The sequence below is a fragment of the Hypanus sabinus genome, chromosome 1, assembly GCF_030144855.1.
Source record: "Hypanus sabinus isolate sHypSab1 chromosome 1, sHypSab1.hap1, whole genome shotgun sequence".
In the NCBI taxonomy this organism is placed as follows: domain Eukaryota; kingdom Metazoa; phylum Chordata; class Chondrichthyes; order Myliobatiformes; family Dasyatidae; genus Hypanus; species Hypanus sabinus.
This window is the reverse complement of record NC_082706.1, coordinates 137,722,261-137,741,694: the sequence shown is the minus strand read 5'-3', so window position 1 is coordinate 137,741,694 and position 19,434 is coordinate 137,722,261. Positions and strand designations below refer to the sequence as shown.

The 19,434-nt window shown below is 40.6% G+C and overlaps 1 protein-coding gene across 1 annotated transcript in view; it reads right to left on the bottom strand.

Moving 5' to 3' along the window:
- The window catches only part of stk3 (serine/threonine kinase 3 (STE20 homolog, yeast)), a 455,037-nt gene that overhangs the window by 330,682 nt on the left and 104,921 nt on the right, over window positions 1-19,434 (bottom strand). Inside the window, exon 5 of the mRNA XM_059976958.1 lies at window positions 10,386-10,550. Within this exon, the coding sequence (XP_059832941.1) occupies window positions 10,386-10,550 (165 nt within the window). The remainder of the gene's footprint in view (window positions 1-10,385; window positions 10,551-19,434) is intronic.

Genomic DNA, 19,434 nt, shown 5'->3' with positions numbered 1-19,434 from the left:
GTATTGCCTAATACTCTTTTAATTTTAGTAAACTCTTTAAAGTGTATTTCATAACGGTATTTGTTGTGGGTTTGATACTGTGGGCGGGCGCGAGGCATAAACTCAATTCTCACAGCACCTGCGTGTACGGGAGGTGGGGTTGGTGTGTGGCTGGATCTCCTTTTTCCCTAGACATATACCAGCCTGTTGGGTAAGTGTTACAATTAATAAAGAAGACAATAGGCACCGTGAAGGGCAAATTACAATATAATAATAAATGATGTAAGTGTAAACAATACAAACAATGTTTTACCAGGAATTGTGAAATAAATGAGCAAAAATGGAGCGAAATGGTGTGTGTGTGTGTGTGTGTGTGTGTGTGTGTGTGTGTGTGTGTGTGTGTGTGTGTGTGTGTGTGTGTGTGTGTGTGTGTGTGTGTGTGTGTGTGCAGGTTGGTGTCAGACTAGACTCTGGGGATTGAGGAGTCTGATGGCTTGGGGGAAGAAGTTGTTACACAGTCTGGTCGTGACAGCCCAAATGCTTTGGTGCCTTTTACCAGAGGGCAGGAGGGAGAAGAGTTTGTGTGAGGGGTGCGTGGGATCCTGCACAATACTGTTAGCTTTGTGGGTGCAACGTGTGGTGTAAATGTCTGTAAAGGTGGGAAGAGAGACCCCGACGATCCCTTCAGCTGACTTCACTATCCGCTGCAGGGACTTACGATCTGAGACGGTGCAATTTCCGATCCAGGCAGTAATGCAGATGCTCAGGATACTCTCGATACATCCTCTGTAGAATGTGGTGAGGATGGGGAGTGGGAGATGGACTTTCCTCAGCCTTTGCAGAAAGTAGAGACGTTTCTGGGCTTTTTTGGCTATGAAGGTGGTATCACATTCATTCTGCTGTTTGTATACTGCCTTGGTTACATTCTTATGGTAAGGAATCGGACTTTGTCTGATGTAACCAGTAACCTGTTCGTGTTAATTTTTTAAAGACCCATTAGGAAGTTTGATTGAGATGTAGAAAGCGAACTAATTAACATGTAAAGCAATTAGAAAAAAAATCAGGAAATTTGAGAAATAATATATGATATTTCAGTAAAGAGTCAAAGGTTCATTTTATTGTCAACGTATTGTTGTTCCTTTTTGCAGGTAATGCCCTGCTTCATATTTTTTACTGTTCTGCTGTTTGTATTTCATTTTGGGCAGTTCTGTAAAAGCAGCTTGTTTTCAGCTTGTTTGGGTTATCCATCATCATGAAGTGTTTCAAGAGGCTTGTCATGAGGCATATCAAAACCCTGCTGCCCCCCTCACTGGACCCCCTGCAGTTTGTGTACCGTCCCAATCGCTCAACAGATGACGCCATTGCCACCACACTCCACCTGGCCCTAACCCACCTGAACAAAAAAGACACATATGTTTGGTTGCTGTTCATAGATTTCAGTTTAGCATTCAACACAATCATCCCTCAGAAACTGATTAGAAAGCTGAGCCTACTGGGCCTGAACACCTCCTTCTGCAACTGGATCCTAGGCTTCCTGACTGGGAGACCTCAGTCCGTCCAGATCGGGAGCAGCATCGCAAAACACCATCACACTGAGCAGGGGGGCTCCCCAGGGCTGTGTGCTCAGTCCACTGCTGTTCACTCTGCTGACCCACAACTGTACTGCAACACACAGCTTGAACCATATCATCAACTTCGCCGATGATACAACAGTGGTGGGTCTCATCAGCAAGAACGATGAGTCAGCTTACAGAGAGGAGGTGCAGCGGCTAACGGACTGGTGCAGAGCCAACAACCTGTCTCTTAATGTGAACAAAAGAGATGGTTGTTGACTTCAGGAGGGCACGGAGCAACCACTCTCCACTGAACATCGATGGCTTCTCTGTAGAGATCGTAAAGAGCACTAAGTTTCTTGGTGTTCACCTGATGGAGAATCTCACCTGGACCCTCAACACCAGCTCCATAGCAAAGAAAGTCCAGCAGCATCTCTGCTTTCTGCGAAGGTTGAGGAAAGTCCATCTCCTACCCCCCGTCCTCATCACATTCTACAGGGGTTGTACTGAGAGCATCCTGAGCAGCAGCATCACAGCCTGGTTCGGAAATTGCACCAACTCGGATCGCAAGACCCTGCAGCATATAGTGAGGTCAGCTGAGAAGATTATCGGGGTCTCTCTTCCCGCCATTACGGACATTTACAATACACGCTGCATCCGCAAAGGAAACAGCATTATGAAGACCCCATGCACCCCTCATACAATCTCTTCTCCCTCCTGCCATCTGGGAAAAGGCTCCAAAGCATTTGGGCTCTCACGTCCAGACTATGTAACAGCTTCTTCCCCCAAGCTATCAGACTCCTCAATATCCGAAGCCTGGACTGACACCTTGCCCACTGTCCTGTTTATTATTTATTGTAATGCCTGCACTGTTTTTGTACACTTTATGCAGTCCTGTAGTCTAGTGTAGCTTTCTCTGTGTTGTTTTTTTTTTACGTAGTTCAGTCTAGTTTTTGTACTGTGTCATGTAACACCATGGTCCTGAAAAACGTTGTCTCATTTTTACTGTATACTGTACCAGCAGATATGGTCGAATTGACAATAAAAGTGACTTGACGACTTGACTTGTCGAAGATAAGAGATGAGGAGAAATGTGCGCCATCCAATTAGGATGGTCAAATTAAGCGGAGGTTTCTCTGGTGAGGGACACTAAGGTTGGGCTCGGGGTTTTTTTTATTTGGCGGGAGATTAAGAGAGAAGATGCTGAGGAGAACCAGTCACAGCTTACGATCCGGTGAGTGAGATGGATTGCAAACGATGTTCAGAAGGTGGTGTGGGCATTCACACTGACCGAGGACCCAGCACATGAGTAACAGAGAAGGTCAAGATAGCTCCAACTTGTGCACATTTGAATGTTTAATTAGAATGGGCCCTTTTCTTTTTGTTATTCTTCACTAACCCTTTAATTAAGATTCATAAATATAATTCCTTTAATGATATGCAGTGTACTGTCTGTTATTTTGTGGCACTAATTTGTAACAGGGTAGCAAATTACACAGCAACTGCACAAACCGAGGTTTGGGGTGGGATCAAGCCACCACAATCTCATGACTTTGGCGGACTTGAGAATGACTTCCCTAGACTTACACAGCCAAGGAAACCAGGGTGTTTCACGCAGATGGGGGCAAGATTTTTGCCAAATCTGCAGAATTTGTCAGTTTTGTTTTACGAAGCTAGCTTGACACTCAACCTAGCACAGATGGAAAGCATACAAGAAGCCAATCAGATTCAAACTCAGGAACTTTCACAATACCACTGGCCAGTTATTGTCAAAGTATGCATGTACAACTCTGATATTTGTCTTCTCCAGATAACCATGAAATATAGAAAATTAATGGGCTTTTCCACATATAACACATATAGATATTTTGATAATAAAGTTACTTTGAACCTTCCAGTGGCTCTGCCTCAGAACAACTTGGTCACAAGCTTCTACAGATTTGTAGCAATGCAACTTTTAAGAAAACGCAAGTTTGTTTTTTAAAATAAAAGAGATTTTTGTTTCATAACAGGTAGACCTAAATTATTCTTCTTTACATGGGATAACAACATGCACAACATCATCCAGTGTCAACTTATCCACATTAGCTCCTCAGTTTCCCTTCTAGTCCCCGCTGATAGTCATAAGGTGGCAAACTATTGGATATTACAGTGCACGTCTTTGCTTCCTCTAAACATAGAAACATAGAAAATAGGTGCAGGAGTAGGCCATTCGGCCCTTCGAGCCTGCACCGCCATTCAGTATGATCATGGCTGATCATCCAACTCAAAACCCTGTACCTGCTTTCTCTCCATACCCCCGATTCCTTTAGCCACAAAGGCCATATCTAACTTCCTCTTAAATATAGCCAAAGAACTGGCCTCAACTGTTTCCTGTGGCAGAGAATTCCACAGATTCACCACTCTCTGTCTGAAGAAGTTTTTCCTCATTTCAGTCCTAAAAGGCTTCCCCTTTATCCTTAAACTGTGACCCCTCGTTCTGGACTTCCCCAACACTGGAAACAATCTTCCTGCATCTGGCCTGTCCAATCCCTTTAGAATTTTATACATTTCAATAAGATCCCCCCTCAATCTTCTAAATTCCAGTGAGTATAAGCCTAGTCGATCCAGTCTTTCTTCATATGAAAGTCCTGCCATCCCAGGAATCAATCTGGTGAACCTTCTTTGTACTCCCTCTATGGCAAGAATGCCTTTCCTCAGATTAGGGGACCAAAACTGCACACAATACTCTAGGTGCGGTTTCACCAAGGCCTTGTACAACTGCAGTAGAACCTCCTTGCTCCTGTACTCAAATCCTTTTGCTATGAATGCCAACATACCATTTGCCTTTTTCACCGCCTGCTGTACCTGCATGCCCACCTTCAATGACTGGTGTACAATGACACCCAGGTCTCGTTGAACCTCCCCTTTTCCTAATTGGCCACTGTTCAGATTATAATCTGTTTTCCTGTTCCTGCAACCAAAGTGGATAACCTCACATTTATCCATGTTAATTTGCATCTGCCATGAATTTGCCCACTCACCTAACCTATCCAAGTCACCCTGCATCCCTTAGCATCCTCCTCACAGCTAACACTGCCGCCCAGCTTCGTGTCATCCGCAAACTTGGAGATGCTGCATTTAATTCCCTCGTCTAAATCATTAATATATATTGTAAGCAACTGGGGTCCCAGCACTGAGCCTTGTGGTACCCCACTAGTCACTGCCTGCCATTCTGAAAAGGTCCCGTTTACTCCCACTCTTTGCTTCCTGTCTGCCAACCAATTCTCTATCCACATCAATACCATACCCCCAATACCGTGTGCTTTAAGTTTGCACACTAGTTTCCTGTGTGGAACCTTATCAAAAGCCTTTTGAAAATCTAAATATACCACATCCTCTGGCTCTCCCCTATCCACTCTACTAGTTACATCTTCAAAAAATTCTATAAGATTCATCAGACATGATTTTCCTTTCACAAATCCATGCTGACTTTGTCTGATGATTTCACCTCTTTCCAAATGTGCTGTTATCACATCTTTCATAACAGACTTTAGCATTTTCCCCACCACCGATGTCAGACTAACTGGTCTATAATTCTCCGGTTTCTCTCTCCCTCCTTTTTTAAAAAGTGGGGTTACATTAGCCACCCTCCAATCCTCAGGAACTAATCCAGAATCTAAGGAGTTTTGAAAAATAATGCATCCACTATTTCTTGGGCTACTTCCTTAAGCACTCTGGGATGCAGACCATCTGGCCCTGGGGATTTATCTGCCTTTAATCCCTTCAATTTACCTAACACCACTTCCCTACTAACATGTATTTCTCTCAGTTCCTCCATCTCACTAGACCTTCGGTCCCTTACTATTTCCAGAAGATTATTTATGTCCTCCTTAGTGAAGACAGAACCAAAGTAGTTATTCAATTAATCTACCATGTCTTTGTTCCCTATGATCAATTCACCTGTTTCTGACTGTAAAGGACCTACATTTGTCTTGACCAATCTTTTTCTTTTCACGTATCTATAAAAGCTTTTACAGTCAGTTTTTATGTTCCCTGCCAGCTTTCGCTCATAATCTTTTTTCCCTTTCCTAATTAAGCCCTTAGTCCTCCTCTGCTGGTCTCTGAATTTCTCCCAGTCTTCAGGTGTGCTGCTTTTTTTTGCTAATTTATATGTTTCTTCTTCGGACTTGTTACTATCCCTCATTTCCCTTGTCAGCCATGGGTGCACTACCTTCCCTGGTTTATTCTTTTGCCAAACTGGGATGAACAGTTGTTGTAGTTCATCCATGCGATCTTTAAATGCTTGCCATTGCATATCCACCGTCAACCCTTTAACTATCATTTGCCAGTCTACCTTAGCTAATTCACGTCTCATACCTTCAAAGTTACCCTTCTTTAAGTTCAGAACCTTTGTTTCTGAATTAACTATGTCACTCTCCATCTTAATGAAGAATTCCACCATATTATGGTCACTCTTACCCAAGGGGCCTCGCACGACAAGATTGCTAACTAACCCTTCCTCATTGCTCAATACCCAATCTAGAATGGCCTGCTCTCTAGTTGGTTCCTCGACATGTTGGTTCAGAAAACCATTCCGCATACATTCCAAGAAATCCTCTTCCTCAGCACCCTTACCAATTTGGTTCACCCAATCTATATGTAGATTGAAGTCACCCATTATAACTTCTGTTCCTTTATTGCACGCATTTCTAATTTCCTGTTTAATGCCATCCCCAACCTCACTACTACTGTTAGGTGGCCTGTACACAACTCCCACCAGCGTTTTCTGCCCTTTAGTGTTATGCAGCTCTATCCATATCGATTCCACATCCTCCAGGCTAATGTCCTTCCTTTCTATTGCGTTAATCTCCTCTCTAACCAGCAATGCTCCCCTACCTCCTTTTCTTTCCTGTCTATCCCTCCTGAATATTGCACATTCCTGGATGTTGAGCTCCCATCCTTGGTCACCCTGGAGCCATGTCTCTGTGATCCCAATTATATCATATTCATTAATAACTATCTGCACATTAAATTCATCCACCTTGTTACGAATGCTACTCACATTGACACACAAAGCCTTCAGGCTTGTTTTTACAACACTCTTAGCCTTTATACAATTATGTTGAAAAGTGGCCCTTTTTGCTTTTTGCCCTGGATTTGCCTGCCTGCCACTTTTACTTTTCACCTTACTACTTTTTGCTTCTACCCTCATTTTACACCCTTCTGTCTCTCTGCACTTGTTTCCATCCCCCTGCCACATTAGTTTAAAGCTTCCTGAACAGCAATAGCAAACGCTCCCCCTAGGACATTGGTTCCAGTTCAGCCCAGGTGCAGACCGTCCTGTTTATACCAGTCCCAGCTCCCCCAGAACTGGATCCAATGCCCCAGAAATTTGAATCCCTCCCCCTTGCACTATTTTTCAAGCCACATATTCATCTGAAATATCCTCCTATTTCTACTATGACTAGCATGTGGCACTGGTAATAATCCAGAGATTATTACCTTTGAGGTCCTACTTTTTAGTTTATCTCCTAACTCCGTAAATTCACCTTGTAGGACCTCATCCCGTTTTTTACCTATATCGTTGTTAACAACTCAGTTCACTTCCTCCTATCTGCTTCTCATGTCAATTAACAAAGTTGAATATGCTTCTATCAAAACTCAGATTGGATTTATCAAAAATACACATAAAAAACATGACCAGCACTACAAATGTTATATTCATTGCCTACAATAATGCAGCTTTATAAAATCTTTATAGAATGAATGATGTCCACATGAAAATATTATGTGATAACAGAAGACAAAACACAGTAAATTTATTCCAATTACATATTTTCCTTAATGTATCTTTCACTTTTCTTTTTTTTATTTGTTTACTGTAGAATCAAGCATCTACGAGGGAAAAAAAAGAAATCTTTAGAAATATATGAACCAAAGGCTCGGGGGATACAATTCAACATGTCACTTATGAGAGAGCAAAGAACAATAATGGAAATATGTCTGACAAAGATGTAAATTTGGCCACTCCCATAGGAAATGTAATATATTTGAACTCCATTCCAAAATCAAGGAACGTCTGTTTCTTTATTACTGGTATGTACTGCGCTCAGTACAGTCCTGTCATCACCTGCCTGTATCACATCCCCTCAAAACCATCTGCTTCCAATTGCAATTCATTCACGAAATCAGATTCATCAATATGTACCAAATAGATGCAGAAACTCACTAGTTGCACATATTTTACTACTATTTACCTACTGTACTACTGAAATCTGAATAGGTAACACCAATATTATAGTATTAAAATATTATATATTACTAACAACTAAAAATCTTCAAGAATTTACACTCTAAAAATTAGTCAAACAGAATACCATGACTCCAAATGGTTTAGCCAAGACTAATTCGATCAGATGAGTGGCCGCCTGTGTCTTAACAATTTCTGCATCTCAACTGGTTTATTTTCCAACCGGTTGCTCTCTTATTGTTTCCCATCATCTTGCTTATGTCCTTTTCTCATTCCATTTCGTTAAAATATCTTGCTTACTCCTCACACGATTTTTAAACTTTTTTCACATAAGCTTTTATCTCACACCTCACTCCAGCCACCACCTCCACCCCCAACTCTGCTTTGCAAACTGTAAGCTCTCCACTCTCCTCGCAGTTCTGAAGGTAAGTTGCTAACATGAAAGGTGAAATTGAGGAAGAAGTCACCTACATCTCGGATAATCTTGGCCAGATCATCTTGGTAAGAGTGGCAAGCTTTCTCTCCAGACTTTTTTTCAAAAACACTAGATTTATAAATTACCTATTTTATTGATTCCATTATGACAGCTGTCATATTGATTTTTAAAATTCTGGTTAGCCCTTCGTGTTCCTGCTTATCTCCCTCCAACAGTTGTCTCGAACCTTCGCACTCTTCTCTCCTCAATCTTATCTTTTGAGGAAAGGCAGAGTAAGCTAGGGCTTTTCTCTTCAGAGCAAAGCATAATTAAGAGGCAACTCGAGAGGGGTGTATAAGATTATGAAAGCCATAGATAGAGTGGACAGCCAGCACCTTGTTTTCTCGAAAGCAGCAATGGCCAATACCAGAGGACATCTATTTAAGGTGAGTGGAGGAAATAATAAGAAAGATGTCAGAAGAGGTTTTGTTTTCACCAAGAGAGTGATGGGTGCATGGAACACTCTGCCTCTGCCTGGGATGGACAAAGAGAATAATATCATAAGACCACAAAAAAGTGAAAATCTGCACATGATGGAAATCCAAGCAATACACAAAATGCTGAAGGAACTCAGCAGGTCAGGCTTTTCCATTTATGGAAAAAAAAGCCATTGACATTTTGGGCTGAGACTCTTCAGCAGGACTGGAGAATAAAAGATGAAGAATGGAATTAAAAGGTGGGAGAGGGGAGAGAGAAACATAAGATGATGGGTGAAACTAGGGGAGGGATAAAGTAAATAGCTAGGAAGTTGATTGGTTAAAGAGATACAGCACTGGAGAAGGGGGAGTCTGACAGGTGAGGACAGAATGCCATGGAAGAAAGAAAAGGGGGAAGAACACCAGAGGAAGGAGATGGACAGGCGAGCAGATAAGGTGAAAGAGGGAAAAGCGGATGGGAACTGGTGAAAGAGAGGTCATGGGTGGGGGGGAGCTGCCATTACCAGTAGTTCAAGAAATCAATGTTCATGTCATCAGGTTGGAAGCTACCCAGACAGAATACAAGGTGCTGATCCTCTCTCATGAGTATGCCTTCATCCCAACAGTAAAGGAGGCCATGGAATGGGAATTTTTTTTTGAGGCTGTGTCCTCTGGTCTTACACCATTCGATAGGGTTCAACCAGATCTTCCCTCATTCTTCTGAATTCCAGTAAATACAGCCCCAGAGCCATCAAACTCTCTTCATATGACAAGCTGTTCAATCCTGGAATCATCTCCATGAACCTCCTTTGAACCCTCTGCAATGTCAGCACATTCTTACTCAGATAAAAGGCCCAAAACTGCTCACAATACTCCAAGTGAAGCCTCACCATTGCTTTATAAAGTCTCAACATTACATCCTTGCTTTTATATTCTAGTCCTCTTGAAAAGAATGTTAACATCAATTTTGTCTTCCTAACCTCTGACTCTACCAGCAAATTAGGGAATCCTGTACAAGGTCTCCCAAATCCCTTTGCACCTCAGATTTTTGAATTTTCTCTCCATTCAATAGGGACATTTAAGAGACTCTTTGATGAGCACATGGATGGCTGCAAGTCAAATCATTTAACCACTATTCTATATCACTATCAGTTCTTGTAACAGCTACACATCAGGATAATTCAGCAGCAGATGAGACTTTCAGTAGAGATTGACTGAACTACAGTAATAATACAGAGGCTGTGCACACATTTACTTTGATATTACACATTCATGGATTTTTGTTAAAATGTTGAGCATACTGCTGTTTATTTCCATTATCTGACTTAAGCATCCATCCCCATTCGTAACACGTCGGAGAAAATTAACATGTCAACAAGCTTCAGCTATAAGTTTGTGACTTGAATCCAGTCAGTTGAAATAAAGCTTCACTGAATGAAGGACATTTTAGATGTACTTATCAAGTAGAAGGGTGATGCATAAGACTGCCTCTAAATGTTCTTACTGGCAAATTTGCTGAGAAAGGGCACAAAGTAAACCTCAAAGATGAAATGAGCTACATTTCTGAGGCTAAAGAAAGTAAGAGTTGCTTTGCTTTGTTTTTCTCTTTGGGATTTATCACTGAAAAAGGCTAGTTTTAACCCCAGGCTAGTTCCCTTGAAAAGGTCTTTTAACTCAAGTAATGTCTGAGAAGTATTAATTATTTAGATTTATTCTTACTGATTACTTACTGTCAGCTGACCTGCAACACCAAAATCCGCCAGCTTTGCATGGCCCTCAGTATTCAGTAGAATATTTCCAGCTTTGATATCTCGGTGGATTTTTCTCATGAAGTGCAGATATTCCAGACCTTTCAAGGTGGATTTCAGAATTGTTGCTATTTCATCTTCAGTTAGCTATAATCAGATCACATAACAGCATTAAGAATTAATGTTATTTGCACACACGTAGTGCAAGTAATACTTTACATTCATACAAATTTAGTTTCTACTTTATAATTAAATATTCCCCATTTCTGGTAGCAGCAGCTAAAGTTAAAAACCTCATACACATTTCTCTTGGGTCAGACCAACATCTAAGCAGAGAGATACAAGTCGGTTGGTATACCACACTTCATCTGAAAAAGTTCAAAGCTTAAGATGACAAAATCTTCCAAAGAAGTAATGGGATAAGTAAGAAGGAAAACATCACTCTTTTGGCAGTTCCCAGTACTACCTGAAGTGTGGCTCTAGGCTCACTGGCAATGATTTGGCATCAAATGCATTGGAGTCAAAGTTCAAAATCAAAAAACAAGTATGTCTTGTGGGCATACTCAATAAATCCATAATAGAATAAAAACCATAAAAGAATCAATGAATGACTGCACCAACTAAGGTTCAGCCAGTGTTCAAAAGACAACAAACTGTGCAAATGCATAAAGAAAGAAAGAATTAATAAACAAATAAATAGATAGATAGATAAATAAGCAATAAATACAGAACATAAGATGAATCGTCCTTGAAAGTGAGTCCATAGGTTGTGAGAACACATCAGTGATGGGGCAAGTGAAATTGAGTGAAGTCATCCCCTCTGATTCAGCAGCCTGATAGTTGATGGCTAGTAACTGTTCCTGAACCTGGTGGTGGGAGTCTTAAGTACCTGAACCTTCTTTCTGATGGCAGCAGTGAAAAGAAAGCATAACCTAGGTGGTGGGATCCCTGATGATGGATGCTGCTTTCGTGCAACAACATTCCATGTAGATATGCTCACTGGTGGGAAGGTTTACCCGTGTTGGACTACGCCATATCCACTACACTTTGGAGGACTGTCCATAAAAGAACTTTGGTGTTTCCATACCAGGCTGTGATGCAGACAGTCAATAAACACTCCATTACAGATCTATAGAAGCTAATCAAAATTCCAGGACATCTCAGATCAGGCCCTCAGCATTCTTAAGTGTGTTGTTGCATGAATGAAATCACCAGAGAGAGTTACTGGTAGACACAAAGCCGCTTCTTTATTCAACAAAAACAAGGTACAGCAGGCATCATAGAGAGACACTTTCAGTGGAAAGGTCTGCTGGCCCAATGTGGGGCTTGATATTTACGTGCTAAACACAAAGGACAATTCCATATGTACAAAGTATAGACAATGCTTTCTTTTGAAACTACATGCAAACTTCACACCTTCTGCTTCACATCCATCCCACAGGTGCCAGCAGTGCCTGGACTGGGCTTTTAGGAATTCTTTGTTCCAAACTGAATTGACAATACATTTACTTGGTATTTTACGTGCTAAACATAAAGGACAATTCCATATTTACAAAGTATAGACAATGTTTTCTTTTAAACTACATGCAAACTTCACACCTTCTGGTTCACATCCATCCCACAGATGCCAGCATTGTCTGTGGACTGGGATTCACAGCTTTGAGGAAATGCATTGTTCCAAATTAAATCCACAATACATTGTCAAGGAACAGAAGACTGGTAGCTAAAGCCATTTGCTAAATGTAAATGACCTAAACCAAAAAATCACTCTAACAAGGTGAACAGCCAGATCTCATGGTCCACGTAGTTACCAATGACAAATGTATGAAGAATGACGAGGTTCTGCAAAGGGCATTCAGGAAGTTAGGAGCTAAGTTAAGAGGCACAGCCTCCAGGCTAGTGATCTCAGGATTGTTACTCATGCCACGTGCTCGTGAGGCTAGAAATAGGAAGATTATACAGTTTAACATGTGGCGAAGGAGTAGGTGTAGGAGAGAAGACAAAAGGTTTTTGGATCATTGGACTCTCTTCCAGGAAAGCTGAACCTGCACAGAAGAGACACCTAAACTGGAAGTTGATTAGTATCAAAGTGGGAAGGTTTGCTAACTCTGCACAGTGGGGTTTAAACTATGGTTGCTGGGGGGTTGGGAACCAGAGTGCCAGAACAGTTAGTGGAGAGTTGTAGAGACAGATGTTGGTAAGACCTCAGACAAAGTCAGGAATCAAAAGGTTGAGTATGGAGTGACTAATGTCCTGAGCCTCATATATTTCAATGCAAAAAGTATCGTAAGAAAGTGAAATGAGCCCAGGGCATGGATCAACATCTGGGATTATGACATTGCAGCCATTAGCGAGACCTGGTTGCAGGAGAGGCAGGAATGGCAGCTCTATATTCTGGGGTTCAGTGCAACAGAGCAGGAAGGGTTAAAGTAGCAGAGTTGGCATTACTAGTCATGAAAACTGTCATGACTATGCTCAATTAGGATAGAAAGAACTCATCTAATGAGGCATTCTGGGTGGAACTGAAAAATAAGAGAGGTATGTTCACGTGAATGGGGCTATATTACAAACCATCCAACAGTCTGAGGGATTTACAGGAACAAATTTGTAGAGAGGACACAAGTTTGTTAATAGCAAGTGATTTTAACTTTCCACATATTGACTGGAGCTCACATACTGTAAAAGGACTAGATGGGATAGGCTTTGTCAAATGTGTTCAGGAAAGTTTCCTTAATCAGTACATAGAAGTCCCAATGAAAGAGTGTGAGATGCTTGATCTGCTATTAGGGAAATGAGACAGTACAGGTGACAGAAGTTCGTGCAGGGGAACAGTGCATCTAGTGATCACGATGCCATTTATGGAAAAAGATAGGTCTGGTCTGTGGGTTGAGATTCTAAACTGGAGAAAAGCCAATTTTGATGGTATTAAAAATAATCTGGCAAGTGTGGATGGAGATAGGTTGCTTTCTGGCAAAGCTGTACTTGAATAAGTTGAAGGCCTTCAAAAGTGAAATTTGTTTTTCAGAGATATTGAGGCCCAGGTTAAGAAGGAAAAGGAGGTGCATAGCAGGTATAGGCAAGTAGGAACAAATAAGGAGCTTATGGAGTATAAGAAGTGCAAGAGAACAGTTAAGAAAGAAATCGGGAGGACTAAAAGAAGCCATGAAGTTGCCCAAGCAGACAAGGGAGAATCCTAAACAGTTGCAATTTAATGAAGACAAGTGTGAGGTGTTGCACTTTGGGAGGACCAACCAGGATTGACCTTACACAGTGAACAGTAGGGCATTGAGGAGTGTGGTAGAACAAAGTGATCTGGGAATACAGGTACATAATTCATTGAAAGTGGTGTCATATGTAGATAGGGTCATAAAGAAAGCATGTACTCATGTGATATCCCAAATACCTGATCACAGTCAGCCGATGGTGGTATCTAAGCTAAGGTCAGGATCAGGGAGAACTCTCTTGGTGAATCAAATTGTTGGTATTTGATTGTTAGGTGTTCAAGTCTGGGGAAGATTTACTAGAATGTTAACTGGGCTTCAGCACCTAAGTAACAGGGAAAGGTTGAACAAGTTAGGTCTTTATTCTTTGGAGTGTAGAAGGTTGAGGGGGGACTTGATAGAGGTATTTAAAATTATGAAGGGGATAGATCAAGTTGACGTGGATAGGCTTTTTCCACTGAGAGTAGGGGGAGATTCAAACAAGAGGACATGAGTTGAGAGTTAGGGGGCAAAAGTTTAAGGGTAACACGAGGGGAAATTTCTTTACTCAGAGAGTGGTAACTGTGTGGAACATTCCAGTAGAAGTAGAAGAGGCAGGTTCGGTATTGTCATTTAAAATAAAATTGGACAGGTATATGGACAGGAAAGGAATGGAGGGTTATGGGCTGAGTGCTGGTCAGTGGGACTAGGTGAGAGTAAGCGTTCGGCATGGACTAGAAGGGCCGAGATGGCCTGCTTCTGTGCTGTAATTGTTATATGGTTATAAGAATAAAGAGTATAATAAAACCACCATATCAGAGCACCACAAAGAGAGTATCGCCATACACACCCTTCCACCTTTTGCCTTTTCCGAATCAGCAGTTCAGTCCATTCTACTTATCAAGAAGCCTTCAGCTAATTGTCGTATCAGGTGTACTCTGAGTAAGCCACATCTCAGTGAAAAACAGAACACAATAATTTCTCATTTCCATTTGATACAGCAGTCTTGGCGTCAGGTCCTCAATTTTGTTCTCCAATGACTGCACGTGTGCTAACAAGTTTCTGGGTATAGGAGGCCTCATCCCTCTGTGTTTCAGCCTGGCTTGGAGTTCCACCCCCACCCCCACCTCACTTCTAGCCATGACAACAAACCTTTATCCACTTAAAGATGCCATATCTGCTGGTTTGAGGTGTGGGAATTTGTTTACTGGAAGGTGAAATCGATATTGTTGCCATTCGGTTGGAGGCTACCAAGGTGATACTCCTCCACTCTGAGAGTGGCCTCATCTTGGCACAAAAGGAGGTCATGGATTGATCTGCCGTAAATGGAATGGTATCAGAATAAAAATGTTTGCCCAGTGTGAAGTTCTGCTTGTGGCAGATGGAGTGGAGGTGCTCAACAAAGTGGCCCACCAACTTATGGCAGACCTCACCAATGTAGAGGAGACCACATTGGGAACTATAGAAACCCAAGCAGATTAACATGTGAGGTGTTGTCTCACTTTGAAGGACTGCTTTGGGCCCTGAACAGAAGTTAGAGAGGAGGTGAATTGGCAGGAGTAACACTTAGGTCGCTTGCAGAGATGAGTGCTGGGAAGGAGATTAGTGGGGATGGAAAAATAGACAAGGGAATTGCATAGGGAATGATCCCTTCGCAATGCGGAGTGGTGTTAAAAATGTTTAGAGGCAAGATCCTTTTAGAGATGTCGTAAGTTATGATGTATGATGAGTTGGATGTGGAGGCTGATAGGGTGGCGGGTAAAGACAAGAAGAACTCTATTACTGTTAAAGCGGTGGGAAGATGGGATGAGTGTAGATGTTTGAGAAACTTAGAAATACTGTACATAGCCCTCAGAACATTGCCATGGTTCACCAGTTGCATCTTGGCTTCTTGGCTGGGGATAGACTGGGCCATATCCACTACTTTTTGTAGGTTTTTCCAAACAAGGGTATTGGTGTTTTCATACCAGGCTCTGATGCAACTAGTCAATAGATTCTCCACCGCACATCTATAGAAGATTGTCAAAGTTTTAGATGGCATGCTGAATTTTCACCAACTTCTAAGAAAATAGAGGCACTGCCATACTTTCTTCATAATGGCACTTACATGCAGAGATTCAGGACCATCTCAGGCAACTTACAAAACTTTCATGAAATAATACAGTTCACATTGAAGTTACACAATTTCAAATGTAATTATGAGTTCATTCTTTAAATTATTTATAACAACATTTAGTTTTTAATTCTTATGAATTATTCTTGTAAACCTCCTCTGGACCCTATCCAGGGCCAGCAATCTTTCCTCAGATGTTGAGGTCAAATGCCAACTCAATGCCGATGTAACATCTATGAGCTTCTTCATATGCAGTTTACTGAGACAATCAGGTTCAGCTACCAGCACAGCAATCTACATTGAGAGAAATCTTCATTCAATCTTCACTTGAGAACAAGTCATATGAAGCAAGGTTAGCAGAGCTGGGACTTTTCCCTTTGGAGCATAGAAGAATGAGAGGGGACTTGATAGAGGTCTACAAGATTATTAGAGGCATAGATAGGGTGGATAGTCAGTACCTGTTTCCCAGGGCACCAGTAGCAAACACCAGAGGGCATATGTACGAAATTAAGGGAGAGAAGTTTAGGGGAGACATCAGGGGTAAGTTTTTTTAAACAGAGGGTTGTGAGTGCCTGGAATGACTTGCCAGGGATGGTGGTGGTGGCTCTTTAAGCGCCTCTTGGACAGGCACATGGATGAAGAAAAATAGAGGGTTATGGGTTAGTGTGGATTTAGTACTTTTTGAAGGATTATATGGGTCAGCACAACATGGAGGGCTGAAGTGCCTGTACTGTGCTGTAGTGTTCTATGGTTCTATGGAGACCAGCAAACACATTAGGCTAAATCATTTGGTATACTCATATGCTACAATGCTCAATGAAATAAGTAGGGGGCCTTATTTTTAAATCTGTCAGGATGGCAACACCAATAACTTTAATGACTACCCAAAAGAGTCTTTGCATCAAATATCAGAATGAAAGGGCCAGGTAAATTTTCTACTCTCTAGATTTACTACTCCCCATTATTTGGGATGATAATGGGGGGAGAGAGTCACACTGAAACTTTTCAAATGTTGTAAGGCCTAGACAGAGTAGATGTGGAAAGGAAGTTTCTCATGATGGGAGAGCCTAGGATAAGAGGACAGAGCCTCAGGATAGAGGGCCATCATTTAATACAGAGATGTGGTAAAATTTCCTTAGCCAGATGATGGTAAATTTGTGGAATTTGTTATCAGAGGCAGCTATGGAGGGCAGGTCATTGGTTGCCTTTAAGACAGAGATTGATAGGTTCTTGACTGACCATGACACCAAAGGTTACAGGGAGAAATGGAGCTGAGGAGGGGAAAAAAAGAATCAGTCATGGTTAAAGAGAAGCAGATTTGATGGGCCAAATGGCCTAATTCTGCTCCTATGTCTTATAGTCTTATATCTAGTAGTATAAGCACCACAGCGCGGCAGCTTAAGAACCTACACAAAAACTATGCTTATCAACTCAGAAAAAAACTTAGATTCTGCATCAGCTCTACTCATTCTCAGTGCACAGTAAAAAAAAACACCCACTCACTCAAGTTCAACCAAAAGGCAACTAAACACAAGGGACCACAGCTACCATTTGTTGTTTGATGTGGTAATCACACAATACCAAATTGTGTGGTAATGGAATGTACAACACCACTGGAAGCCAAAATTGCAGGAGAGGAAAAAATTGATCAGATTCACAGTAAGATGCAATAATAACAAAGCCCACATGTAACTAGTTTGCTCGGATCATAAAGAACGCATCCTAGTCTAATCATCTGCAAAGCATGAAGAACTAGATTGGCAAAAAAGGAGCAATACTTTGATAATATTTTCACTAAAATAAAAGCTGCCAGTTAAATTGTGCAATGCATTTAACTTTCTGAAGCCTGGAGATCACAATTTGTATTGCTATTTTGAAATTTCACGCCCATTCCTTACTGACATATATTACCAATGTAATGCAGTTGAATCTTGTACAACACTACATGTATTTATATAAATGAATAGGATGTGATATTTCAGTTACAGACCCTAAAATATTTACAAAATGAACTATAATTTTCAGAAGGAAAATGCACAAAATGCTTAATGTAAAAACTGAAAAAACAGATTTTTTTGTACAAGAACATGTTACATGCCTAGCTCTTTATATTCAGCTCTTTGCCTAGCTGAAACGGTATGCAAATCAAAAGCTGAGAAAAATAATTTAGGAGAATTAAATGTAAACACATTCAACAATTAAAATACAGTGTAAGACTAGTGTTTGTGCTTAAGTAGATTAGCGACGACTAAGAATACTCCGCTCCGTATGAAGCGGAACCCATTGCAAACAACAGGATCAGATTACTGAAATTATCATAGCAAGAAGCATTAATAACCATGCCACACTACATTAATGTAGAATTGGCAAAGGGGTTGACTTAAAAAAATAAAGGAAACTTCCTCTAATCAAGAATAAATCAATTTCTGCAATACAGCATAAAAATTCAAAGGCTGATAAGCTTATTACAAACATCTGGACAGCATTCCTGATTAAGCATGTTAAATCACACATAGTTAAAATGAAAGCAGAGGAAACTATTGATGGGAAATATTACTTCAAATTCTTCAACCAAGAAATAAAAATCAACTGCCTCAAAAACAAAGCCTAACTTTTAATCAAATAAATTATTTACAGCAGGTAAAACTTTACAAACTTTTGCAATTGAAATAGATCATAAAAGAAAGGCAGTTAAGACTCACAAATATGATTTGAGTTTTATAAAATGCAAAATGGGCATTTCAACTGTCAAGAATTTTAACAAGATGATTACAACAAAACTGTACCCATAACAAAACATTAAAGATAAGAATTTTTAACCAATTAGCATGCAAATTAAGCCAAAAAACGTGATTTACTTTAAACAACACACACAAAATGCTGGTGGAACACAGCAGGCCAGGCAGCATCTATAAGGAGAAGCACTGTCGACGTTTCGGGCCGAGACCCTTCGTCAGGACTAATTGAAGGGAAAGACACTAAGAGATTTAAAAAGATTCACTTTAGATCCATATAGCATCCCAAAGTTTTCCAAGTTAGGATTCACTCATATCGGGCACTTCAGATAACCCAGCATTAGAAGTTACAAACAAAGGAGGATTGTCATCTATTCTGCACCAATTAAGAATATAGCGTAGTTTGCTTCTTTTTTGTTGCAGTATACTTAAAGGAGACAAAATAGTGAACTCAATAAGTGTAACATGTAATACAAGGCAGAATTGAAGTAATAATTGATACATAAAATGCATTTGATAAAATACAAAAATCCAGATTCTTCATTACCATCATTTGCCATGGGCTATACCAATTCAAAAACACTGGAGGTAAACATGAGAATAAAAACTCAATGTATATTGGAAAAGGATCTAGTGCTTTCCTGGCATATACGACCAATAAACTCTTCTTGAGCTTCCAGCCAAATACAAGTATTTATGATTATACCAATGTTTTGATGACAAACTCTGCCATCTGAAGATGACAGAATTTGTCATTGAATCATTGGTTATAATTGATACCTGTACCCTACTAGAAGCCCAAGAAGAGTTTATTCCTCTATGCATATTGTAATTATACTGAATTACTGATTATACTCTGAAAGCTCTTGCTGGCTTTCACAATGTGTGTATGTTAATAATACCATTGATATGGTGATCAATATTCATAATTAACAATGTCATTTGTTTTGCAAATTTGTCCCAAGATACAAAATAAAACATTG